General features: G+C 46.2%; 1 protein-coding gene and 1 non-coding gene across 2 annotated transcripts; both read left to right on the top strand.

Annotated features, from left to right (window-relative positions):
* The first annotated feature begins 1,844 nt into the window (after positions 1-1,844).
* On the top strand, positions 1,845-22,881 carry TTC14 (tetratricopeptide repeat domain 14). Its single transcript, XM_056849673.1, has 12 exons — positions 1,845-1,992; positions 4,719-4,843; positions 6,933-7,132; positions 8,653-8,737; positions 8,862-8,991; positions 12,268-12,420; positions 14,640-14,711; positions 15,753-15,872; positions 15,963-16,085; positions 18,007-18,124; positions 20,316-20,425; positions 21,972-22,881. The coding sequence occupies exons 1-12, from the start codon at positions 1,847-1,849 to the stop codon at positions 22,879-22,881; spliced, it is 2,292 nt and encodes a 763-aa protein (XP_056705651.1). The 5' UTR covers positions 1,845-1,846.
* On the top strand, positions 18,775-18,845 carry TRNAV-AAC (transfer RNA valine (anticodon AAC)). The gene has a single exon. It is a non-coding gene; the product is annotated as a tRNA-Val (tRNA).
* Positions 22,882-23,095: the final 214 nt, after the last annotated feature.

Here is a 23,095-nt window from a genome sequence, read left to right as displayed (position 1 = left end):
GATCCAGCGGCACCAAAACCGGCCATTTATGCATGGAAGGTTTTGCATTGGATTTGCCGCTCCCTGTGTGTGTTAAGTGCCGTCAAGTCGCTTCCGAGTCCTCCAAAATGTCCTATTGACAGCCTTGTTCAGATCTTGCAAATTGAAGGCTGTGGCTTCCTTTATTGCGTCAGTCCATGTCTTGTTGGTAATTCAGTGGGTAGCCGTGTTAGTCTGTCTGCAGTAATAGAAAAGAGCAAGAGTCCATTAGCACCTTCAAGACTAACCAAAATATTTTCTGGCAGGACATGAGCTTTCATGAGCCACAACTCACTTCTTCAAATACTTCTTTGGTATCTAAAGAAGCTCATACCCTGCCAGAAAATATTTTTGTTAGTCTTTAAGGTGCTACTGGACTCTTGCTCTTTTCTACTACATGTCTTGTTGGGTCTTCCTCTTTTCCTGTGGCCCTCAGCTTTTCCTAGCATGGTTGTCTTTTCCAGTGAACCTTGCCTTCTCATAATGTGACCAAAGTACGACAGCCTCAGTTTAGTCATTTTAGCTTCCAGGGTCAGTTCAGGCTTGGTTTGATCTATAACCCACTGATTTGTTTTTTGTTTTTGGCAGTCCACGGTATCCGTAACACTCTCCTCCAACACCACATTTCAAAGGAACCTACTTTCTTCCTGTCAGCTTTCTTGATTCTTTCTTGCCGCTCTATAGATGCACATAATTCCCAGTGGGTAGCCGTGTTTGTCTGCAGTAGTAGAAAAGGGCAAGAGTCCAGTAGCACCTTAAAGACTAACAAAAATATTTTCTGGCAGGGTATCAGCTTTTGGGAGCCATAGCTCACTTCTTCAATCTTCACCTTAAAGACTAACAAAAATCTGATCTGAAGAAGCGAGGTGTGGCTCACGAAAGCTCATACCCTGCCAGAAAATATTTTTGTTAGTGCATGTGCGTCTATAGTAGTAGAAAAGAGCAAGAGTCCAGTAGCACCTTAAAGACTAACAAAAATCTGATCTGAAGAAGCGAGCTGTGGCTCACGAAAGCTCATACCCTGCCAGAAAATATTTTTGTTAGTGCATGTGCGTCTATAGTAGTAGAAAAGAGCAAGAGTCCAGTAGCACCTTAAAGACTAACAAAAATCTGATCTGAAGAAGCGAGCTGTGGCTCACGAAAGCTCATACCCTGCCAGAAAATATTTTTGTTAAGTCTTTAAGGCAGTGGTTCCCAACCTTTTTTTTTGACCAGGGACCACTAGGACTTTTTTGTTCGGTGCAGGGACCCCAAGGTTCAAAATAAAGAATTTGAAAATAAACTTCAATCATAACTGTTAGTTAAACATTAAACTTAGAATAATCTTTGAATATATATTTTTATAATAGAAAACTTTTAATTGAAAATATTAATTTATTATGGGTTTATAACTTTGTTTCGCAGACCTTAATTTAGTTCTCGCGGACCCCTGGTTGGGAACCAGTGCTTTAAGGTGCTACTGGACTCTGGCCCTTTTCTACTACTGCAGATGCACCTGTTCCCCATGGGGAAGATGCGCATCCAGAGAGCAGCATATCCAAGGCCAAACCTCCCGCGCGCAAAGGGTCTTATTGGAGCGACCCGCAAGCGGCGCAGGGCCCGCGCTTCCGCCACTCAAAGCTCCCTCCCCCCGACTTCCGTTCCATACGAAGCCTCAGCCGGCTGTACCATGGAGACGGTGAATGCTAGAGCGACCGCACCCACCCTCCCCTTCCGGCCGTGGCGGCTTTCCGGCTTCAGGGGAAGTCGCAGCGCCACGTCAGTTCCGCCCCTTTCCTCCCGTCCGAAGGTTGTGCTTCCGGGTCGGCGCCGGCGCTCGGGGAGGGCGATGGAGCGGGACCTGCTCCGCCAGGCGCTCGGCTCCCACGGGCCCGCGCTGCTCTCCCTCCTCCGGGCCGAGCAGCGCGACCACCCCGACTTCCGCGGCCTCCTGCCACCCGGGGGGGCCGGACTGGAGGCGCTGCCTCCCGCCAGGTGAGGGGGGAGCCCGCGCCGCCGCCCCTGGGGGTGGGCGGGGCCTCGCGGCGAAGGGGCGGGGCCCAGGGAGGCAGCCCGTGGAGTTGGAAGGCGCCCCCAGGGGTCATCTAGTCCGACCCCCTGCGCAAGGCGGGAAACTCACAACTACCTCCCCCCACCCTCCCACCCCCCCGGGACCGCTGCTCCATGCCCAGAAGATGCCCGAGATGCCCCCCCTCTCTTGATCCGCCTAATGGCACAGAATGAGCATTGCTGACAGATGGCCATCGAGCCTCTGCTTAAAAACCTCCAGGGAAGGAGAGCTCACCACCTCCCGAGGAAGCCTGCTCCACTCAGGAACCTCTCTAGCTATTAAAAAATGCTTCCTAATGTCTAGACCAGTGGTTCCCAACCTTTTTTTGACCAGGGACCACTAGGACTTTTTTGTTCAGTGCAGGGACCCCAAGGTTCAAAATAAAAATTCCGAGAATTCGAAAATAAACTTTAATCATAACTGTTATTAAACTTAGAATTATATTTGAATTTTTTTTATAATAGAGAACTTTTAATTGAAAATACTAATTTATGATGGGTTTATAACTTTGTTTCACGGACCTTAATTTAGTTCTCGCGGACCCCTGGGGGTCCACGGACCCCTGGTTGGGAACCAGTGGTCTAGATGGAAACTCTTTTGATTTAATTTCAACCCGTTGGTTCTGGTCCGACCTTCTGGGGCAACAGAAAACAACTCGGCACCCTCCTCTATATGACAGCCTTTCAAGTACTTGAAGATGGTTTTCATATCCCCTCTCAGTCTTCTCCTCTTCAGGCTAAATATACCCAACTCCTTCAACTTTTCCTCATAGGATTTGGTGGGCCCATTAGTAGAACCAAATTGTTGGACACTACATAGAATCATAGAGTTGGAAGGGACCACCAGGGTCATGATGATGTGTGATGTCATACCCCCATGTGATGAATATATGTTGGTATATATGGCTGTGGGTTTGACTTTGCAGTCAGTAATTTGTTTAAATTGCTAGTTGTGATTCACCATCACAGCATTTTAGAAGAAGGCAGGATGCTGCTGCAGTCATCTTGTTTGTGGGCTTCCCAGAGGCACCTGGTTGGCCACTGTGTGAACAGACTGCTGGACTTGATAGGCCTCGGTCTGATCCAGCAGGGCCTCTCTTATGTTCTTAAGAAGAAGAAGAGTTGGTTTTTATATCCCGATTTTCTCTACCTTTAAGGAGTCTCAAAGCGGCTTACATTTTCCTTCCCTCCTCTCTCCACAACATTGTGAGGTAGGTGGGGCAGAGAAAATTCAGAGAGAACTGTGACTAGCCCAAGGTCACCCAGGAGGCTGCATGTGGAGGAGTGGGGAATCAAACCATTGTGGGTATTGTTAGGCAGCCATAGCAATATTGTCAGCCTTCAAACCTTGGCATCATTAAAAGGCGTGGAGGAGGGGCAGGGCCCTTTCCAGGACTGTTTTGGCCTCCCACTCCACCCCTACTCCCTTCCATCCTGGCCTGGAGGAACACTCAGCGGGGCAAGATCCAGCACCAACCACCAGACAACTTGCTGCCATGCAATTTGTCCAAGTCAACTGAGTGATTGATGTCACACAACTTGCCTGGCTAGCAGCAGCCTCCACACAACCTTGGCTAGGCTCAGCCTTGGCCACCGCACAGCTTACCCGATTGACTTGCTACTGCATGACTTTTGCAGTTTGGCCATACTTTTCCCAGGGTGAGGCTGCCAGTGGGAGCGAAGGAGGGAAAGCTGAGAGCCAGTGTAGTGGTTAGAGTGTCATACTAGGATCTGGGAGAGCCAGTGCAAATCACCACTCCGCCAAGAAAGCATTGGGTCAGTCTCTCTCTCTCAATATATCTTAAGGGCAGCTATAAGGAGCCAGTGTGGTATAGTGCTTAAGAGCGGTGGACTCTGATCTGGAGAACTGGGTTTGATTCCCCACTCCTTCACATGAGCGGCCGAGGCCTATCTGGTGAACTGGATTTCTTTCCCCACTCCTACACATGAAGCCAGCTGGGTGACCTTGGGCTAGTCTCCTAGAGCTCTCTCAGCCCCACCTACCTCACAGGGTGTCTGTGGTGGAGAGGAGAAGGGAAGGTGATTTTAAGCCTGTTTGAGTCTCCCTTAAGTGGTAGAGAAAGTCGGCATATAAAACCAACTCCTCCTCCTCCTCCTATAAAATGGAGAATCATGTAAGCTACTTTGGGGTCCCCAGTGGGGAGAAAGCTGGGGTATAAATGAAGTAAACAAATAATAAATAAAACTGAAGATTGTGTGTGTAAAGTGCCGTCTTATGGCAACCCCTTTTGGGGGGTTTTCATGGCAAGAGACTTAACAGAGGTGGTTTGCCAGCGCCTTCCTCTGCACAGCAACCCTGGTATTCCTTGGTGGTCTCCCATCCAAATACTAACCAGGGCCGACCCTGCTTAGCTTCTGAGATCTGATGAGATCAGGCTAGCCTGGGCCATCCAGATCAGGGCAAAACTGAAGGTTGGGGGGGACAGCAAATAAAAGAAAGGTTGGTTGGTGAGTGGCAAGGAAAGAAGAAAGCATAGAAAGGGGAGAGAATACGGGGGCTGCCAGAAGATGAGAAAGAGGAAATAGTACGGGGAAGGAGATACAGAAGAAAATGAAGTAACCCGTCAAAGTATTTTCTTGTAAATTTCTGATTCACAGTCACAAAATTTCACTTGTGTTTGCTGTTTCAGGAAAGAAAGAGGAATAGATAACGTTGAAATACAGCACTTCATTGCTAAAAAAGCTGATCTCCTTTTTTCTCATTCTTGGAAAACAAATGTGCCAACAACAACAGAAGCAAATGAAGAAAATGAAGGTAACACTTTCACTGGCACAATAAAATTTGTAAGATGTATATGTCTGTATGATCTTCTAGTGTCATATCCTCATCATAAATATGAAGGGCTCGGGGGGGAGTGTTCTCTGTTCTTACTGACAACGGGAAACATTGGAAGCATAGGGGAGAAATTAGGAAATAAAAATCTTATATGACCTATATTCTCACTTAGAAGGACTATCATTTTGGTATCACGCTCTTGCAGCCCATTCAAAATTTTCTTGGATCCAGCATTCAAGAATTGTTGGTACCGGTGGCTGGAACTTTTCTGAGACTTGGTGTGGGAAAAGTACTTTGAAATGCTGAAAATGATGAAATGTGAGAGACCGCTGGCGTACTGCTCCTGTAACGTGTTGGGAAAGCCTCTGTACACCACCACAGACCCCTCTTGATTTGATTTGCTTAATTGGATTTATAGGCCGCCTTTTCCTGGCCCAGCTAAGCTCAGAGGCACTAACAACCATATTAAAACAATTTAAAACCAATCCATAGATATACAGCAATAAAATATACAGCTATAAGCAGCATTAAAACCAGGCACCCTTAGCTATAACAGCAAATAGTACATTTATGGAAGGGGTGGACTCTGATCTGGAGAACAGGGTTTCATTCCCCACTCCTCCACATGAGTGGCGGAGGCTAATCTGGTGAACTGGATTTGTCTCCCCATTCCTTTCCACCAGGCTGGGGCCAGAGCCAAAAAGGCCCTGGCCCTGGCTGAGGACAGCCGGATGCTTTTTGGCCAGAGATCTTCTCACTTGCCTCTGATTCTACCCATCTTTTCTGTCAAGTGGAAAGAAACAGATAGAGGTGTGAAAATCTGCATGCAGAAACACTAAAAAGTGAAAAGGTTGAGAAATGGCAGACACTGATTCTGATTGGGGAAATAAGGCACGGTAATATTTTCAAGATGATTTTTTTTAAGTAAAAGGAAGAAAAATACTGGCTGAAGATAGAGGTCTCAGATCTTGGAAGCTAAGCAGGGTCAGCCTTGGTTAATGCTTGAATGGGAGACCGCCAAGAAAGTCCACGGTGGCTATGCAGAGGCAGGCAATGGAAAACCGCCTCTGAACATCTCTCTCCTTGAAAAGCTTACAGGTTCACCATCAATCGGCCGTGACTTCCTGGCTAAAAACGATATTTAGGGTAGCTGCTCTTCAGAGAGAACACAAGCAGTTCTATCCTTGACTGCTTGTGTAATTACATCCTTAGGATTAAGGGCCTTGTTTCTAAATTTGGGGAGGGGTGTGAGATTAATTTTTGTAGTCTTTTATGGTTCAGTGGGACGTTTCTGTGGTTGAAAAATGGTATGATTTTCCTGAATAGCTACCAAATTAGACTAATTTATGCTGGAACTCTGTCCTGAAGAACAGTTAATGAATGGATTAAGCCAACGAATGTAGGACTTAACAGAGAGAGCCTGTGGATCTGTATCGGGTGTCCTTTTTCTTGCCGCTGAGTAACTCCTCCTAGCTAGCCTCTCACACGTCTAAAGTTAGAAGTGCTCTCCAAGTAAGAGTTAGACAGGATATATCTAATCACCTTTTCGTTTAGAGATTAACCACTGTCTTGCAGAAGCAATACAGAATCCTCTAACCCAGGAGTGAATAACTTGTTCATCTTGCAAAGGCCATGAATTTCATAATTAAATGTAGATTTTGTAAGCCGCTCTCAGCCCAGTTTTGGCCAGGGAGAGCAGGGTAATAAATAGAAAATAAATAAATAGATGACCTTAATACCCTTTTCTATTAAAATGGATCAGCTCAGAGGTGTTTTCTTTGTGTTCTAAAAGGTTTTTCTGAAATGATAGCCATTTACATTGTATGTACAAATAATATTTCTGTTATTTAAAAAAACCCAAACCAGCAATATCGTATTTACCTTTTTGTTAGGACTGATCAAAATATCGCAAAATAGTGAATACAGGTTCCCAGGATTCTTCGTCAGGCTGGATGTTAAATGCCTCCAAAAATTACTTTGTGGAACAGCTACCATATTTTAAGAAGTGGTTACACATATTTAAAAAAGTGGTTACACAGGAGTCTTTTCCCCGCTCCCTGTTCTGCAGATTATTACGCTACTATGCCTCCTTTGGAGCAGTTCATGGATATTCCCTGTGCAGAGAGGAGAGAGCTGTTTTTCCGTGATATTGAACGTGGAGACATAGTGATCGGACGAATTAGTTCTATTCGGGAGTTTGGTTTTTTCATGGTGCTGTTCTGCCTGCGGAGTGGCGTCATCCGGGAGGTGGCAGATTTAGAAATCACCGTAAGTCAGAGGATGACAGTTTGCTTCTTCCAAGGCTCTTGGCACAGCTGTTAGAAAAACATGCCTTCCTCTGCAACAATTCACTTATTAACTAAGTGGAGGTGGTTTGCTTGGGGAGTGTAGATGGGAGAGATGGGACAGAGAATAGTTCAGAGTCCTGAAAGACGGCGAGCTAGAGGATATTTTGCTGTCTCAGCAAGGCATTTGTTCTTAATAAGAGGTTAGCATGAAGGCGTAGAGGCCTTCTACTGGACATGTTCATGGAGGAGAGGGCTATTCATGGCTGCTAGTAAAAATTGATACTGGTCATGATTAAGGGGTTGGAGCACCTTGTCGATGAGGAAAGGCTGAAGAGTCTGGGAGTTTTCAGTTTAGAAAAGAGATGACTACAAAACCAAACTGCAAGTAGCTGTTTCAGCCACCATGACAGCATCAACTAGAGATGGCACCTTTGCTCAATTCAGAGGTAGCTCTAGGCCAACAATGGGGTGAAGCCACAGCTAAGTTCTTCTGGGGCTACAATAGGGTTGGGGCTGTGGCTCAGTGGTAGAGCATCTGCTTGGCATGCGGAAGGTCCCAGGTTCAATCCCCGGCATCTCCAGGTAAAGGGACCAGGCAAGGAGGTGATGTGAAAGACCCCTGCCTGAGGCCCTGGATATCCGTTGCCGGTCTGAGTAGACAATACTGACTTTGATGGCCCAAGGGTCTGATTCAGTAGAAGGCAGGTTCATGTGACTAAGAGGGGACTTCTAGAAGTTTATAACGTTATGTACAGGGCAGAGAGAGTTTGATAGAGACAATTTGTTCCCCCCTCTCCCAAAATGCTAGAACTTGGGGGCGCCTTTTGAGTTGGGCAGTAGATGCAGGATGGACAAAAGGGAGTTTTGCTTTACACAACAAATGAATTTACACTGTGGATTTCACTGCCAGGGGATGTAGTGACGGCCACAGGCACAGACAGTGTTAGAAGGGGATTAGACAAGGTATGTCAGTGGCTAGTTCCCTCCGCATTCAGAGGCAGCAAGCCTGTGAATCCCAGTGCCAGGAAGCAACATCAGGGAGGAGGCCTCGGCCTCTGTGCCCTTCTGTTGGACCTCCAGAGGAACGGGTTGGCCACTGTGTGAGACAGGATGCTGGACTAGATGGACTGCTGGTCTCACCCAGCAGGTGTAGTGGTTAAAAGCTGAGGCTTGGAGCGGTGGACTCTGATCTGGAGAACTGGGTTTGATTCCCCACTCCTCCACATGAGCGGCGGATGCTAATCTGGTGAACTGGATTTGTTTTTCCCGCTCCTACACATCAAGCCAGCTGGGTGACCGTGGGCAAGTTACAGCTCTGTTAGAGCTCTCTCAGCCCCACCTACCTCACAGGGTGTCTGTTTTGGGGAGGGGAAGGGAAGGTGATTGTAAGCCGGTTTGAGTCTCCCTTAAGTGGGAGAGAAAGTCGGCATATAAAAACCAACTCTTTTTCTTCTTCTGTTCATATGATATTGGATAACTCTTTATTGGTTTTTATTTTAGGCACTTTGCCCACTGAGAGATGTGCCTTCCCATAGCAGCCACGGCGACCCCTTATCATATTATCAGACGGGTGACCTCATCCAAGGTGAGTGACTTCCAACGTCACCTTTTGCTCCCTCTCTACTCGACCTCCTCTTACGTATTTGCTCTCGGTACACTCGATGGGTGATCTGCTCATTTAAACCGAGTGTTGTTGTTTCTTTTGACAGCTGCCATCAAGGATATCGATCGCTATCACGAAAAGCTCACCGTGTCGCTGCACAGCTCTGCTCTTTCTCCCAGCCTGGCAAGTACCAAATTAGGAGTAATCAGCTCGGAAGACTTGCCTCTGCACTACAGGTACGGCATTTGAATGACCTGCATCTTTACCTTTAGTTGATCGAGAATTCTTTTGGCACGCACTGGTCTTTGTTTAAAAGGAGGGAGAGAAACCCCTTTCCCTGTAGCCCGAAGCATAGAGCTGGTAGTTTTATAACCCTCCCTGGATGATGCTGGTGCTCGCTGGCTTCACCGCTACAGACATTCAGGTGTACTGAGTTCCAGACCCTAGACTCAATTCAGTGACTTCTGGTATAGGCAGGAGTTGCAAGCACATACGCTGTTAGTCTATATATGATCTTTCCGGCCAAATAGACAACATATAGCACTATACTTTACGTGTCTAACTGCACCGCAACAGTGTAGAGCATATATGCTTGCCAGGCTAAATGCACTACCCTCCGCCTTGTTATATGGAAGATTTAATAAAATCCCATTTGCGGACAGAGTCTGCCCCTGCGGGAATGGTGAAATTGAATCCCTTGTGCATGTCCTTTTCAATTGTTGCTTTTATGCTTGTAGCCGATCCCAGTTCATTGACCCACTGTTCGTAAACAGGGAATGGCTCTCTGGTGAAATAAGGACATCCTATCTTATGACCACAGAAAAACCCAAAAATAATTGAATCAGTGGCAAGGTTCTTACAGCTAGCAATCAGGTATCGTGAATGGTGCGTAGCTTTCCTTAATGGCTGATTTGGGATGGTTTTATCCAATTTTATTTATTTTATTTATTTGTACTCGGTTTTAGCCAAATGTATGTTCTTCCTTTTTATATGCCAATAAAGTCTTGTGTTGTGTTGTGTTGTTATATGATCTTTCCCATTCACTTCAGGGCAAGGGGACAACGTGTGTGGGCGCACACATAAATGCATCGCTACCTTAGGCCTTTTGCAGAAATGATCATGCTTCTTCTGCTGGAATGAGTGGGAAAGCCCATTCATGCAGCTAGCGTGGGGTAGTGGTTAAGAGCGGAGTCTGCTTAAAGACTGCCAGTGAGAGAGAGCTCACCGCCTCCCTAGGGCTTTCTATATTTATTATCTTTATATTTTATATCTTTTGACTGTGTGGATCATGAAAAGCTATGGCTGGTTTTAAAGGAAATGGGTGTGCCACTACATCTGATCGTTTTGATGCGCAACCTGTACTCTGGACAAGAGGCCACAGTTAGAACAGAATATGGAGAAACGGAATGGTTTCCAATTGGCAAAGGTGTCAGACAAGGATGTATTTTATCTCCCTATCTCTTCAATCTATATGCAGAACATATAATTAGGAAAGCTGGATTAGATTTAGATGAAGGTGGAGTGAAAATTGGAGGGAGTAACATTAATAATTTGAGATATGCTGATGACACTACATTATTGGCAGAAAATAGTGAAGATTTGAAACAACTACTGCTGAAAGTTAAAAGAGAAAGTGCCGAAGCAGGACTACAGCTGAACATCAAGAAAACAAAAGTAATGACTACAGGAGAATTACACAACTTTAAGGTTGACAATGAGGAAATTTAAATTGTTCAAGACTTTCTATTCCTTGTCTCCACCATCAACCAAAAGGGAGACTGCAGCCAAGAAATTAGAAGGAGATTGAGACTGGGAAGGGCAGCCATGAAGGAGCTAGAAAAGATTTTGAAGTGTAAGGATGTGACTCTGGCCACCAAGACTAGATTAATTCATGCCATCATATTCCCTATTACTATGTATGGGTGTGAAAGCTGGACAGTGAAGAAAGCTGATAGGAAGAAAATAGATTCCTTTGAAATGTGTTGGAGGAGAGTGTTACTGATTCCGTGGACTGCCAAAAAAAACAAATCAGTGGGTTATAGATCAAATCAAGCCTGAACTGACCCTAGAAGCTAAAATGACTAAACTGAGGCTGTCGTATTTTGGTCACGTCATGAGACGACAAGAGTCACTGGAAAAGACCGTCATGATAGGAAAAGTTGAGGGCAGCAGGAAAAGAGGAAGACCCAACAAGAGATGGATTGACTCAATAAAGGAAGCCCCAGCCTTCAATTTGCAAAATCTGAGCAAGGCTGTCAAAGATAGGACATTTTGGAGACTTTCATTCATAGGGTCGCCATGAGTCGGAAGAGACTTGACGGCACATAACACACACACATCTTTATATTATCTTTATTTAAAGTCCGCTGAGATGGAAGGTGGATTACAGGATAAAAAGATGGCAATCAGACAGCATAAAGCAACAATGAGCAATGCAGTAGGACTAGGATTGCAAAATTGGGGATCAGTACAAACAGCAGACTATCTAAGGCAAGGTCTGCTATAAATAATTTAGAAAGTGGATTGCAAGGAAAGATGCATAATTAGCCTGCTTGCTGTCCCTGACAGGTGTGCAACTGGTATACCCTTTCCCCCCTTCTACAAGTAAGGAGAATATGCTTTTGCAGTGCAGTGATTACTTAATTATTGAGGTCTCTGGAGTAGGCATTTCTGGAAAAGACCGCTAGGAGCAGACGCCGAAGGCAACACAACAAAATGGGCAATGATGAGAAGGCCAAGGAGGCTCAGTATCAGGGTGCAGAAAACAGGGCGCTGTTTAGCTTGGAAAGAAGGCGGTTAAGGCAGAGACATGATAGAGGTCTATAAAATTATGCATGGTATGGAGAGAGCGGACAGGGAGAAGCTTTTCTCCCTCTCTGATAATACCAGAACTCGGGATCATCTGCTGAAGCTGGAAGGTGAGATATTCAAAACTGAAAAAAATGAAGTATTTCTTCACACAATGCATAGTTAAATTGTGAAACTCCCTGCCCCAGGATGTGGTGGTGGCTGCCAACTTGGAAGGCTTTAAGAGGGGAGTGGACATGTTCATGGAGGAGAGGGCTATTCATGGCTACTAGTCAAAATGGCTACTAGTCATGATTCATCCCTATTCTCTCCAGGATCCGAGGAGCAGGCCTATTATATTAGGTGCTGTGGAACACAGGCAGGATGCTGCTGCAGAGGCACCTGGTTGGCCACTGTGTGAACAGACTGCTGGATTTGATGGGCCTTGGTCTGATCCAGCATGGCCTTTCTTATGTTCTAAAACGAGAGACTAGCCCAAAAGTGGCAAGTTGGAGGGAACAGGAAGAAGCATCTTTCTCTCTAGATCAGCATCTAGAACACAGAGGCTTGAAGCCCATTAGATGTCTTGTGGCTGTTTCATCAAAGAACTTCTTCAACAGCAGCTTGCCGTTTAGCCCCTCTTGCTTTCTTTGATACAGTGGAGAAAATATTAGGTTGGGAGCAGAGAGGAGGATGTTCATAATTCTCTCTCCCCCCACCCCCAGGAGGAGCGTTGAAATATCCAGTGGTTTGGAAACATTCGAAAAAGTTCTGCATCACTCCTTGGGCTTCACCAATCCAGCAGTAGTTGAGTTTCTGGTAGGCAAACTAGGACTGAGTGAATCCAGCCCACCGTCCTTAATGAGAAGACTCGAAAGGTAAGCGAGGAATCATCTCTATCTTCTCTTACAACTTGGTGTGGCTTATTTTATCTGCATGATTGTTGACTGACAATTGTGGGGGCGGGGTTCCCATTACCTCTAGAAGCGACGGTCCAGAAAAAAACAACACTTCTCTTCCTGATCTTGATTACCTTTTTCCTGAGCTACCTCATCTAATGAACACCTTTCATTTTGCAAATGAGCCAGCATGGTGTAGTAGCTAAGAGCGGCGGATTCTAATCTGGAGAACCGAGTTTGATTCCCCACTCCTCCACATGAAGCCTACTGGGTGACCTTGGGCTTAGTCATGAAGCATACCTATTCTCTCCAGGATCAGAGGAGCATGGCTATTCTATTAGGTGCTGTGGAGCACAGGCAGGATGCTGCTGCAATCATCTTGCTTGTGGGCTTCCTGGAGGCACCTGGGTGGCCACTGTGTGACCTTGATGGGCCTTGGTCTGATCCAGCATGGCCTTTCTTATGTCCTTATGTTCTTTGCTTTAAGAGGGGAGTGGACATGTTCATGGAGGAGAGGGCTATCCGTGGCTATTAGTCAAAATGGATACTAGTCATGAGGCATACCTATTCTCTCCAAGATCAGAGGAGCATGCCTACTATATTAGGTGCTGTGGAACACAGGCAGGATGTTACTGCAGTTGTTTTGTTTGTGGGCTTCCTAGAGGCACCTGGTTGGCCCCTGTGTGAACAGACTGCTGGACTTGATGGGCCTTGGTCTGATCCAGCGTGGCACTTTTTCTGTTCTTATGTGGGCTGGTCACAGTCCTCTGCTAACTCTCTCAGCCTCACCTACCTCACAAGGTGTCTGTTGTGGGGAGAGGAAGGGAAGGCGATTGTAAGCTGGTTTGAGACTCCTTAAAGGTAGAGAAAATAGGGGTATAAAAACCAACTCTTCTTCTTTCTGACTCACCGCCCGCTTGAATTGAAGAGCTGACTCAGTGCCGAGCTGGGCTGTATGGAGGGATCCCCATACCTTTCATGTACACATCTGTCATGTCTCAAATGGGAGGTTGGGGGCATATTGCTGTTACCTAAAACAGGATGCATGGGTGAGGGCGGTCAGGGCTGCCCACCAGCATACTCTGAGGTGGGGCAGCTGCCCGGGCCTGGGGCTTCTGGCTGGCACCACTGACCCCCACTCCTTGCTGACAAGCCCCCCCTCGCCACATTCTTGGGCCCCTTTCCCCCATCTGCATGCTTGCAAGCACTTCACCATGAGAACTCCCAGCTGCAGGAAGTGAGAGTAGTTGGTGCATGCAGGGCTGGTGGGAAGATGCACAGTCAGGTGGGGCGTATGTGAGAGGAGGGGAGGTGGCAGTGGAGAGGGCTGGTTTTGGGCTTAGGGAGGAGGGGGCTGTGGTCACTTTCTGCTCTGGGCCCCCCAAAACCTGGCTGGGGCCCTGGGTGAGGGGATTTCGACATTGCTCTTTCTCCTCTCTTTTTACCTCCCTGTGCTCCGATGCTTTCGCCATTTATTTTAATATGGCCCCTGCTTTAAATGTGAACGGGTAGAAACATGTATAAATGCAGCTTGGTTAAAACGCATGAAGCTGCCTTATACTGAATCAGACCCTTAGTCCATCAAAGTCAGTATTGTCTAGTCAGACCGGCAGTGGTTCTCCAGGGGCTTGGGTTGAGATCTTCCACACCACCTACTCTTTAGTCCCTTTAACTGGACATGCCAGGGATTGAACCTGGGAACTTCTGCATGCCAAGCAGATGCTCTACCACTGAGCCACAGCCTCTCACCTATCCCTATCCAGGATAGGTTGCCCTATCCTGTCTAGTTTGGCCCTTAATCTCACTAGAAGTAAATAAATGGGTTTAAATGAATCTGTTTGTTCCTATATAAGAAAATAAATTGGCCAACAAGTCACATGGAAGCGGCTGAAGAGAGCCAAGAACCAGTTTATTTTTCTTGCCCACAGTAGTTGTCCTCAAAACACCTGATGCCTCCTTATTACCAGTGCAGGAATCTTTTGGAGTCCATTGAGTCAGCATCTGTAAACGTAGGCGACTGCGAGATGTGGAACCTTCTCGTAAATCCTGGGAAATCCAAAGTGTCCTGTATTTTTAATCTTTATTGCATCTTGTTACTAAGGGAGCTGAACGCCAAATATGTGCTTTCCACCCAAATTTTGTGGACTTGGTGTCAAATCAAATCATCTTGACATGTTTCTTGATATTTCCCCCCTCAGCAAAAATTTCAATGAAGAGGATTTTGCCCCTGCCTTGCGGAAAAAGCAGTCAGCCTCATGGGCCTTAAAATGGTACCTAACGCTTCGTTGTTAATGTCAGATGTTTATGTAAGGTTGGGAGCAGATTTGTCATTTTTTCCCCCAAGTAAATGCATGTTGAATTGAGCAGCTGGAAACTCTGCCCATAATTTGGGAGAGAAAGACTTGGCTGGGGCTGACATGGTTGATCAGGAACAGAGATAAGGTGCTCATGAAGGGAACAGCCAAGCATGGCCTAGTGGTTAAGAGCGGTGGACTCTAATCTAGAGAACCGGGTTTGATTCCCCACTCCTCTGCATGAAGCCAGCTGGGGGACCTTGGGCCAGTCACAGTTCTCTCTGAACTCTCTCAGCCCCACCTACCTCTCAAGGTGTCTGTTGTGGCGAGAGGAAGGGAAGGTGATTGTAAGCCGGGTTGAGACGCCTTTCGGTAGAGAACATTGGGAGATAAAAACCAACCCTTCTTAAAGCTTGATGATACTTGGCTCTTACGATGTGTGCCTAGCTCACAACACTGAAACAGCCTTCTCTAGTGTTGTGAATACTTGTACATTGTACATGATGCATAAAACATGAAAGGAGGTATAGGTCATGACGACATCATTCAGTTCTTGCCTTCCCATCTAAAACCTCCGTGCATGGAAACATGACTACCCACTAGCTGCCCCAAATGCCGCTGAAATGCTCCCCCCCCCCCCGGGGAGGAGGATACTGCAAGAGAGGAAAATTGGCAAAAATGCCCCCTGGAGTGCACAGATCTTTTTGACAGGATCTGACGTTTTTGACAGGAATCACCCCTCACCCCCTCCTTTTTAGACTGATGTTCAGAAATGCTGGCAACAATACACAAGGGTGATAGATAAACACTAGAGATGGATTTAGAAGCTGAACAAAGTAGGGGGGGTGTTATTACCAGCTTCAGTAAATGGATGTCTTTGCAATTATCTTTAAACTTGTCGCTCTTGCTACGTGTAGTATTTTTGTGTCTGAGGTTAAATTGATGTCCATTAACACGGAAGCCTCACAAGGTTGTGTTATGATAGGTAACATTTTTCTCTGTGTGTTTGATTTTTAGCGTAATGATTGGTGTTGATTATTTTAAAGAGGGCCGCCATGTGGATGCCATGAATGAGTACAACAAGGCCTTGGAGATAGATGCACAAAATGTCGAAGCCTTAGTAGCCCGTGGGGCACTGTAAGTGTCCAGTTTGCAAATGAATTAAAAAAAAATTCCTGAGGGCATGTAAAATACTTGTTCTGGCATCATGATTTTTCTTTTTTCTAGATATGCAACGAAAGGAAGCCTAAATAAGGCAATCGATGATTTTGAAATTGCTTTAGAAAACTGTCCCACCCACAGAAACGCACGAAAATATCTCTGTCAAACGCTTGTTGAACGGGGAGGCCAGTAAGTGTAGCTTTGCATTTTTCGTTCTTGCCAGAACATTTGAGGGGGGGGGGGGTTGGTAGTTTGGATGGCCCTGACCTAGATGACCCAGGCTGGCCCAAGCTCATCAAATCTTGGAAGCAAGGCAGGGTTGGCCTTGGTTAATACTTGGAGGGGAAACCACCAGGGTTGTTGCGCAGAGGCAGTCAGTGGCAAACCTCCTCTGCTCATCTCTTGCTTTGAAAACCCTTTGTGGTCGCCGTATGTGGGCTGTGACTTGACTGCAGTATCCACCCCCCCACCAGTGTGGATGCCTCAAGGCACGAGCCCTGTGCAGCTGACCGCCTGGTGACTCGCCTCACGGGGAGGAAGAACAGGCATGAGGTTATGGGCCCCACCTCCACGTGACTGTTGAATCACCTGTGCGTTGTGTACAACGTGGAGGAAGTTTCTTCCCTTATGCTCTCTCTCCCTGCAATCAGCGATGCTGCTTTCTGAACGCTGCTGATGAAGAGGTGGGCATGCTGGCAGTTCCTCCGTACGTTTGCACAGTGCAGACGATCTGGCAGTTGCCGGGATGCGGGGGGAGCCAGCATGCTCATGTCTGCTCTCCCTCCCCGCACAGCAAATCAACACCTGAATGGATCCTCTGCACAAGGCTACTGTGTGGCTGTGCCCAGTGGTAGGGACTATGCATCGCCAAATCCAGCAAGCCAAATGTGAAGGAGGATGCACCTCATCGGTCTCTTGCTGCCCACTCTTTCCTCTGTCCCTTGTAGAGATGATGGGTTATATACTGATATTGAACACATGAAGCTGCCTTCTACTGAATCAGACTCTCAGTCCATCGAAGTCAGTATTGTCTACTCTGACTGGCAGTGGCTCTCCAGGGTCTCAGGCAGAGGCCTTTCACATCACCTCCTTGCCTAGTCCCTTTAACTGGAGAGGCTGGGGATTGAACCTGGGATCTTCTGCATGCCAAGCAGAGGCTCTGCCACTGAGCCATGGCCCCTCCCCAATATTAATATTCTTTGTCCACGGTGGTTTTAAGGTTGGGATCCCCTTTAGGGATTCTTCCTTTCCCCTCAGGTTGACCCCAAATCTGGGCAGAAAGGCATGGAGAAAATGACATCTGTGGTGACCTGCCCCTTGAGGAGTGAGGGCTGAAAGTGGTGGCCCACCAGGCTTCCCTTGCGTCTGAAGATGGCCCTCCAGGGAATCATAGAGTTGGAAGGGACCACCAGGGTCATCTAGTCCAACCCCCTGCACAATGCAGGAAATTTCAAACTACCTCCCCCTCCACACCTCCAGTGACCCCTACTCCATGCCCAGAAGATGGCCAAGGTGCCCTCCCTCTCATCATCTGCCTAAGATCATAGAATCAGCATTGCTGACAGATGGACATCTGGCTTCTGCTTAAAAACCCCCAGGGAAGGAGCACTTACCACCTCCCGAGGAAGCCTGTTCCACTGAGGAATGGCTGTTAACTGTTAGAAAATTCTTCCTAATGTCTGGACAGAATCTCTAAGCCTGACTAATTTCTGTTAGTTCTTGTCACACTGGCAATGGGTGGACATCTTTTTAAAAACAAACCCTGCTGTCTTTTATCTTGTACCTCTTTTGCATCTCTCATTTTTGTCCTCGTGTTTAGATCTTTTCTGTGTAAGTTTTAGTTGTATGAGACATCAGATTCCTAGAAGCGTATTGTGACCTTGCTTTTATTATCCCTGTCTTGGGTTTCTGGCCCATGTAGAATCCAGCTGGGTGGCCTTGGGCTAGTCACAGCTCTCTCAGCCTCACCTACCTCACAGGGTGTCTGTTGTGGGGCGAGGAAGGGAAGGCGATTGTAAGTCGGTTTGATTCTCCCTTAAGTGGAAGAGTTCTAGGGGAGTTTTAACTGTGGAATTGATGCTTATATGTGCCATAACAATCATCTTGTCAGGTTGGAAGAGGAAGATAAGCTGTTAAATGCTGAGAGTTACTACAAGAAGGCTTTAAGCATAGACGAGACGTTTCAAGAAGCCGAGGATGCCTTGTTGAAACTTCGTAAGCAGATGCAGGTGATACTTTACTTTCTCTCGGTGGACTGATAGATGATGCTAGAGAACAGCAACCGTGCATTGGGTGTTGGATACGCTCTCCTCTGCCAGTCAGTCCCATGCATGCATTGGTTATGGAGAATGTTCCTCTATTTATGAAAACCAATTATTGGTGTGTTGCTTCGTAATTGCTGTTGGTCGGGGGAGGGGGGTGCAAGGCTTGCTCAGAGAGATGGGGGGGAACAGATCTCAAGCAATTGAACAACCATCATGATTACTGAATTCAAGGAGGCCGACTTGGGTGGCATCTACAGTTCTCTTAACGTTAGGCCCCACCTATTCTGGATAGGTGAGCCAGCATGGTGTAGTGGTTAAGAGTGGTGGTTTGGAGCAGTGGAGTCTTCTTTGGAGAACTGGGTTCAATTCCCCACTCCTCTACATGAGCGGTGGACTCTGATCTGGGGAACTGGGTTGGTTTCCCCACTCCTACACACGAAGCCAGCTGGGTGACCTTGGGCCAGTCACAGCTCTCTTAGATCTCTCTCAGCCCCACCTACCTCACAGGGTGTCTGTTGTGGGGAGGGGAAAGAAAGGTGATTGTAAGCCGGTTTGATTCTTCCTTAAGTGGTAGAGAAAGTCGGCATTAAAAAAATTAACTCTTCTTCTTGGGAGGGGCTGTGGCTCAGTGGTAGAGCATCTGCTTAACATGCAGAAGGTCCCAGGTTCAATCCCGGCATCTCCAGTTAAAGAGACTAGGCAAGCAGGTGATATGAAAGACCTCCTCCTGAGACCCTGGAGAGCCGCTGTCGGTCTGAGTAGACAATACTGACTTTGATGGACCAAGGGTCTGATTCAGTATAAGGCAGCTTCATGATAGTTACAGGTACTATAAAGTGAGGCAGTTCAAGAGCGCATTTTTTTTAGGGATAAGTTTCATTTGAAGTCGCTGGAATTTGCTTCCAAGTGAGCGTGTTGGAAAGTCTGATAACAGCTGGCACAGACGGTTTTTTGTTTCAACTGAACCAGAAAAATGCTGCAAAGAAGGCCTTTGTTTTGTGCCCTGTTTTGACCAAATTAGTATAGGCCGGAGATCCTTTGTTACTCTTAGAACTGGGAAGTTAAAATTTCCTGCTCAGTTTCCAACTCGCTGGTCAGCGAGTGAATCTCGCCACAATTTCCCACCACAATTCCTGACCCACAAGATTAGTAAACATGCCTTCAAGGTTTGCTAAGCAGGGTGTTCTCAGTTAGATTTATTTATGGTGTGCATGTTTGAAAGACACCAAGGGTCACTTTGTACGTGCCTGTACTTTTTCCCCCCGTCTTCTGTGTTGCGACCCTGCCATGCTGCGTGGGATACCGCATCTATTTTTACCAACACGTTTCCGTGTAGCATTGCCAGCAAAAAGCACCCGGAGCATCTTGTTAAAAATAGATATGGTGGCTCCCTTTCTTGCACCTTCGTCACTCTGCGGTGTGGGGGAGGGCCAGGTGCTGAAAGAGGGTGAACCGGCCCACAGGAAGTTGCCTCAAGTTACAGCAGAAAGGGTCAGGGCTGTTTTCCCGTAATACTGATGGTATGTTTTTCTCTAATGCCTTTTCCTCGGAACTGGAACTGTTGCTGCTGTGTCTGACCCCTGGCGCTGCTCATCACCAACAACCCACTGGAATATGATTACGTGTGTAAACCACGCATCAAACTGGGCTGTGGTATGGTTGCCAAATGGTTTGTATTCCTACGTGGCCCCTTCCAATTATATTTTAATTTGGATTGCACTTTGCTACATAAATTTCAATAATGGCGCTTCCCTCGATTCCCCTCTTCTGCTTGGCTTATTATTTTATACGGGGCAACTGTTTTTGATGCTTTTTTTCCCCCTTTCAATCTTCCATCCATGTCCCCCGGGCTGCTAATGTCATTACATTGGGGTATGGGGTACCACTGACTCTCTTGGCCTTTATTTTTTCTTCTAAACTGCGGGGTTATATACTGGACATAATGACCCGTAATGCCATTCCTGCTCATCTCGATGCTTTGCTGTCCATTTATGCGCACCCATTTTGTCTCAAACATCACTTTTGGATACAATGCCCTTGGGGTTGGTGGAAACCGTGCATGTTGCTGGGTGGGGATGGAATTTTGGCAAAATTGTTGTGGGGCTAACACTGTGGCTTGTTGATGTAATGTTTCTGATGTTGGAATTCAAAAAAGAAATCTCTGGAAATGAGAGAGAAACAAGCTGCTAAAGAAGAGAGACAGAAAGAGAAGAAAATAGAGACAAGTGTGGAAAAACTGCGTAAGCTCTTAAAAGAAGAGAAAAGGTAACCGCTGTTCTATATGCCATTCTTTACGCGAGCCTTCCATAGTTCTTTGAGACCATCGCTCTGCATGCCAATAAGCTGTCTGGTACCGTAAGTATAGCAGGCAATTCTTGTTTGTTGCCTTCTTAAAATGTTTGGCAATGTTTAGTTTTTCGTAGCTTTCTTTAGAGGTATTTATAAACTGTCTTAAAAAGTATCCGGAATGAAGCATGATGTTTCGTAACCAAAGCCTGATTCTGGTTCTGTCTTAAGCAGAGTTGCATCTTTCTAAGTTTACTCAAAATGTGCACCTCTCATTGTGGCATGATTCAGATATAACAACAACCCATCATGTGTAATTATGTGAATAAGCTGGGTGGGTGTGGGGGACTCCAGCTTGTGCACATCCTCATTTGGGAACAATATGCCTCTTCCAAGATTTTTTTAAAAATCAGTAAATAAATCCTCCTCTCGATTTTCATAGAGTCTAATACCAGTCCTGTTTGTACCTGGATACGACGGTATTGAGTGATGCTAGCAAGCTGGTAGCTAATATATGAAACCAGTAAAGTAAACCGGAATTTCATCCTGCAGCAAACAGGAACTCTGTAGCTACTGTAAATTATATTTTAAAAATTTGGCACCAGTAGGGCAAATGGAGTCTCAAGTGGAATGGCAGTTTTAAAGATCATTTTAGGGTACAGTCAGAATGTTGGGTTTTTAAAGATCAGGACTACAGGGGGATAGACTCTGTTTGATTCATACCACATACTGAACAAGCTCTACAGCTTGAAAGACAGGAAGCAGGAGGCAGATTCCTGCATCATACTTGGGTCCAGTCTGTGGCATATAAACTTAAATTCATTCAGCAATACTGGGCCTATTCTTGAATCTGTCTCCATAGCCTTCAGTACGAAAAAAAAGGATGTAGTTCCACTGTTTATACAGAGCTGTCAGCATATATAGTGCTTTAGAGGGGTTCATAAACACAGCAAGATGCGATCCAGCTAAGAAAGGCAGCAGGAAAAGAGAGAGGTTTTTTTAGAGATTGTACATCTCATATCTGGTTGCTTGTAGTCTGCAGGACTCCAGAAAATCATTGCTAAATAAAATCATTACCTCTTCATGGACTACTCTGAATAGATATGGAAGGGAAGATCCTTGTCATCTTGTAATTTGAACACTTATGCCTGACTACAATAGGAGCAAAGCTCCTATTGGAGATGTGTGCTCGTCAAATACCATATCAAAATGAGACTATTTTAGCATGCAGTAGCTTTTGTTTCCTAGAAAATCTGCATAGCAGGGATAGGGTATCTAAGTCAAATTTCCAAATATACTTACCCGGATTTAAAAGCTAGCTTGCACTTCACATAATTACACATTTGAAGTAAAGTCTGCTCGAATCCCTCCTCTGTGCCTCAATAAGAGCCTTTTTAAAAAAACATAATTTTGCTGACGGTTAAGAAGTTCAAAAGATTCTTTGCAATCTACTGCAGAGCTTTCCCCAAAATGTTGAATTTTGGATACTGTTGGCAAGTGCCTCATGGTTAATTAAAACTTCTAGGTTGAAGAAGAAAAGAAAAAGATCAACTTCCTCCTCCTCTTCCTGTGATACTTCATCTGATGAATCCACTTCCTCCTCCTCCTCTTCAGATCACAAAAAGCACAAGAAAAGGGATCGGAACCGGTCCGAATCCTCACGCAGCTCTAAGCACACACCTAGGAGCTCCTTAAATCAGAGCAGGAATGACGACTGTTATTCTCCCCCAGCCAATACCTCCGCTTCCTTCCTTAATCAAAAGCATGAAATGGAGAAACTGTTGGAGAAGGACAGGCTAGCTCCTCAGAAGCCAGACGGGAGAGACAGGAACAGGTATTGCTCTCTCTCGAGGACTTCTGCTGACGACGAGGAAGCTTACGGAGGTAGGTCTGAAGAGTCCAGGGATTCCTGTAGCAACTCCAAGGTTCAGGCAAATAGTAGCAGAGGTGAAAAACAGGGTAAGGTAGACAGAGTTCCCTCGGATAGGTGGGATAGCGCCGGTCCCCATCGCAGAAAGTCTGATGACAGAAACAAGACGCGCTATTCGGGAAAGTTAGACAAAGACAGGGGGAGGAAGGAACCATATCGGAAGCACAGCCCAGGCCAAACAAAGTATCCCGCATCTCCAGCAGGGTCCGATTACTCCACCAAGTCAGCCGAGCACTACAGGCAGTACACCAGCCGCTGGATAAACGAGTCCAGCCGGTACAGTGCCGACAGCAGACCCGAGCTGGCACGGAGTCGGAGAGAGAGAGAACCTCAGAGCAGAGAAAAAGATCCTGCCAAAGACGAGGCAGACGAGGAAGCTGCCCTCAATGGCAAAGAGCAGCCAGGGAGTGGCACTAGGAAAAACCTGCCTCAGAATCTACTCAACATATTTAATCAGATAGCTGAATTTGAGAGAGAGAAAGGAGGCAAGCAGAAAAACCAATGAGGTTTTTTTTTTTTTTTTAAGTTATGCTGGGTACAAGTATGAATATTGTTCGACCTCTATAAAATCACTGGAGCCCCTGCTGTCCATAGAAAATGAGAAATGTTTCTTTTGTTCTTCCCTCCGGTCTGCTTGTTTATGTAGAGAAGGATACATATGCGAAGGCTTCATCATATCTCTTTACAAATGGGAATATTTAGTGTTCTTTAAGATCTAA

The sequence above is a fragment of the Euleptes europaea genome, chromosome 5, assembly GCF_029931775.1.
Source record: "Euleptes europaea isolate rEulEur1 chromosome 5, rEulEur1.hap1, whole genome shotgun sequence".
Lineage (NCBI taxonomy): Eukaryota > Metazoa > Chordata > Lepidosauria > Squamata > Sphaerodactylidae > Euleptes > Euleptes europaea.
Note: the sequence above shows the minus strand (reverse complement) of the source record. Positions and strands in the feature narration are given on the sequence as shown.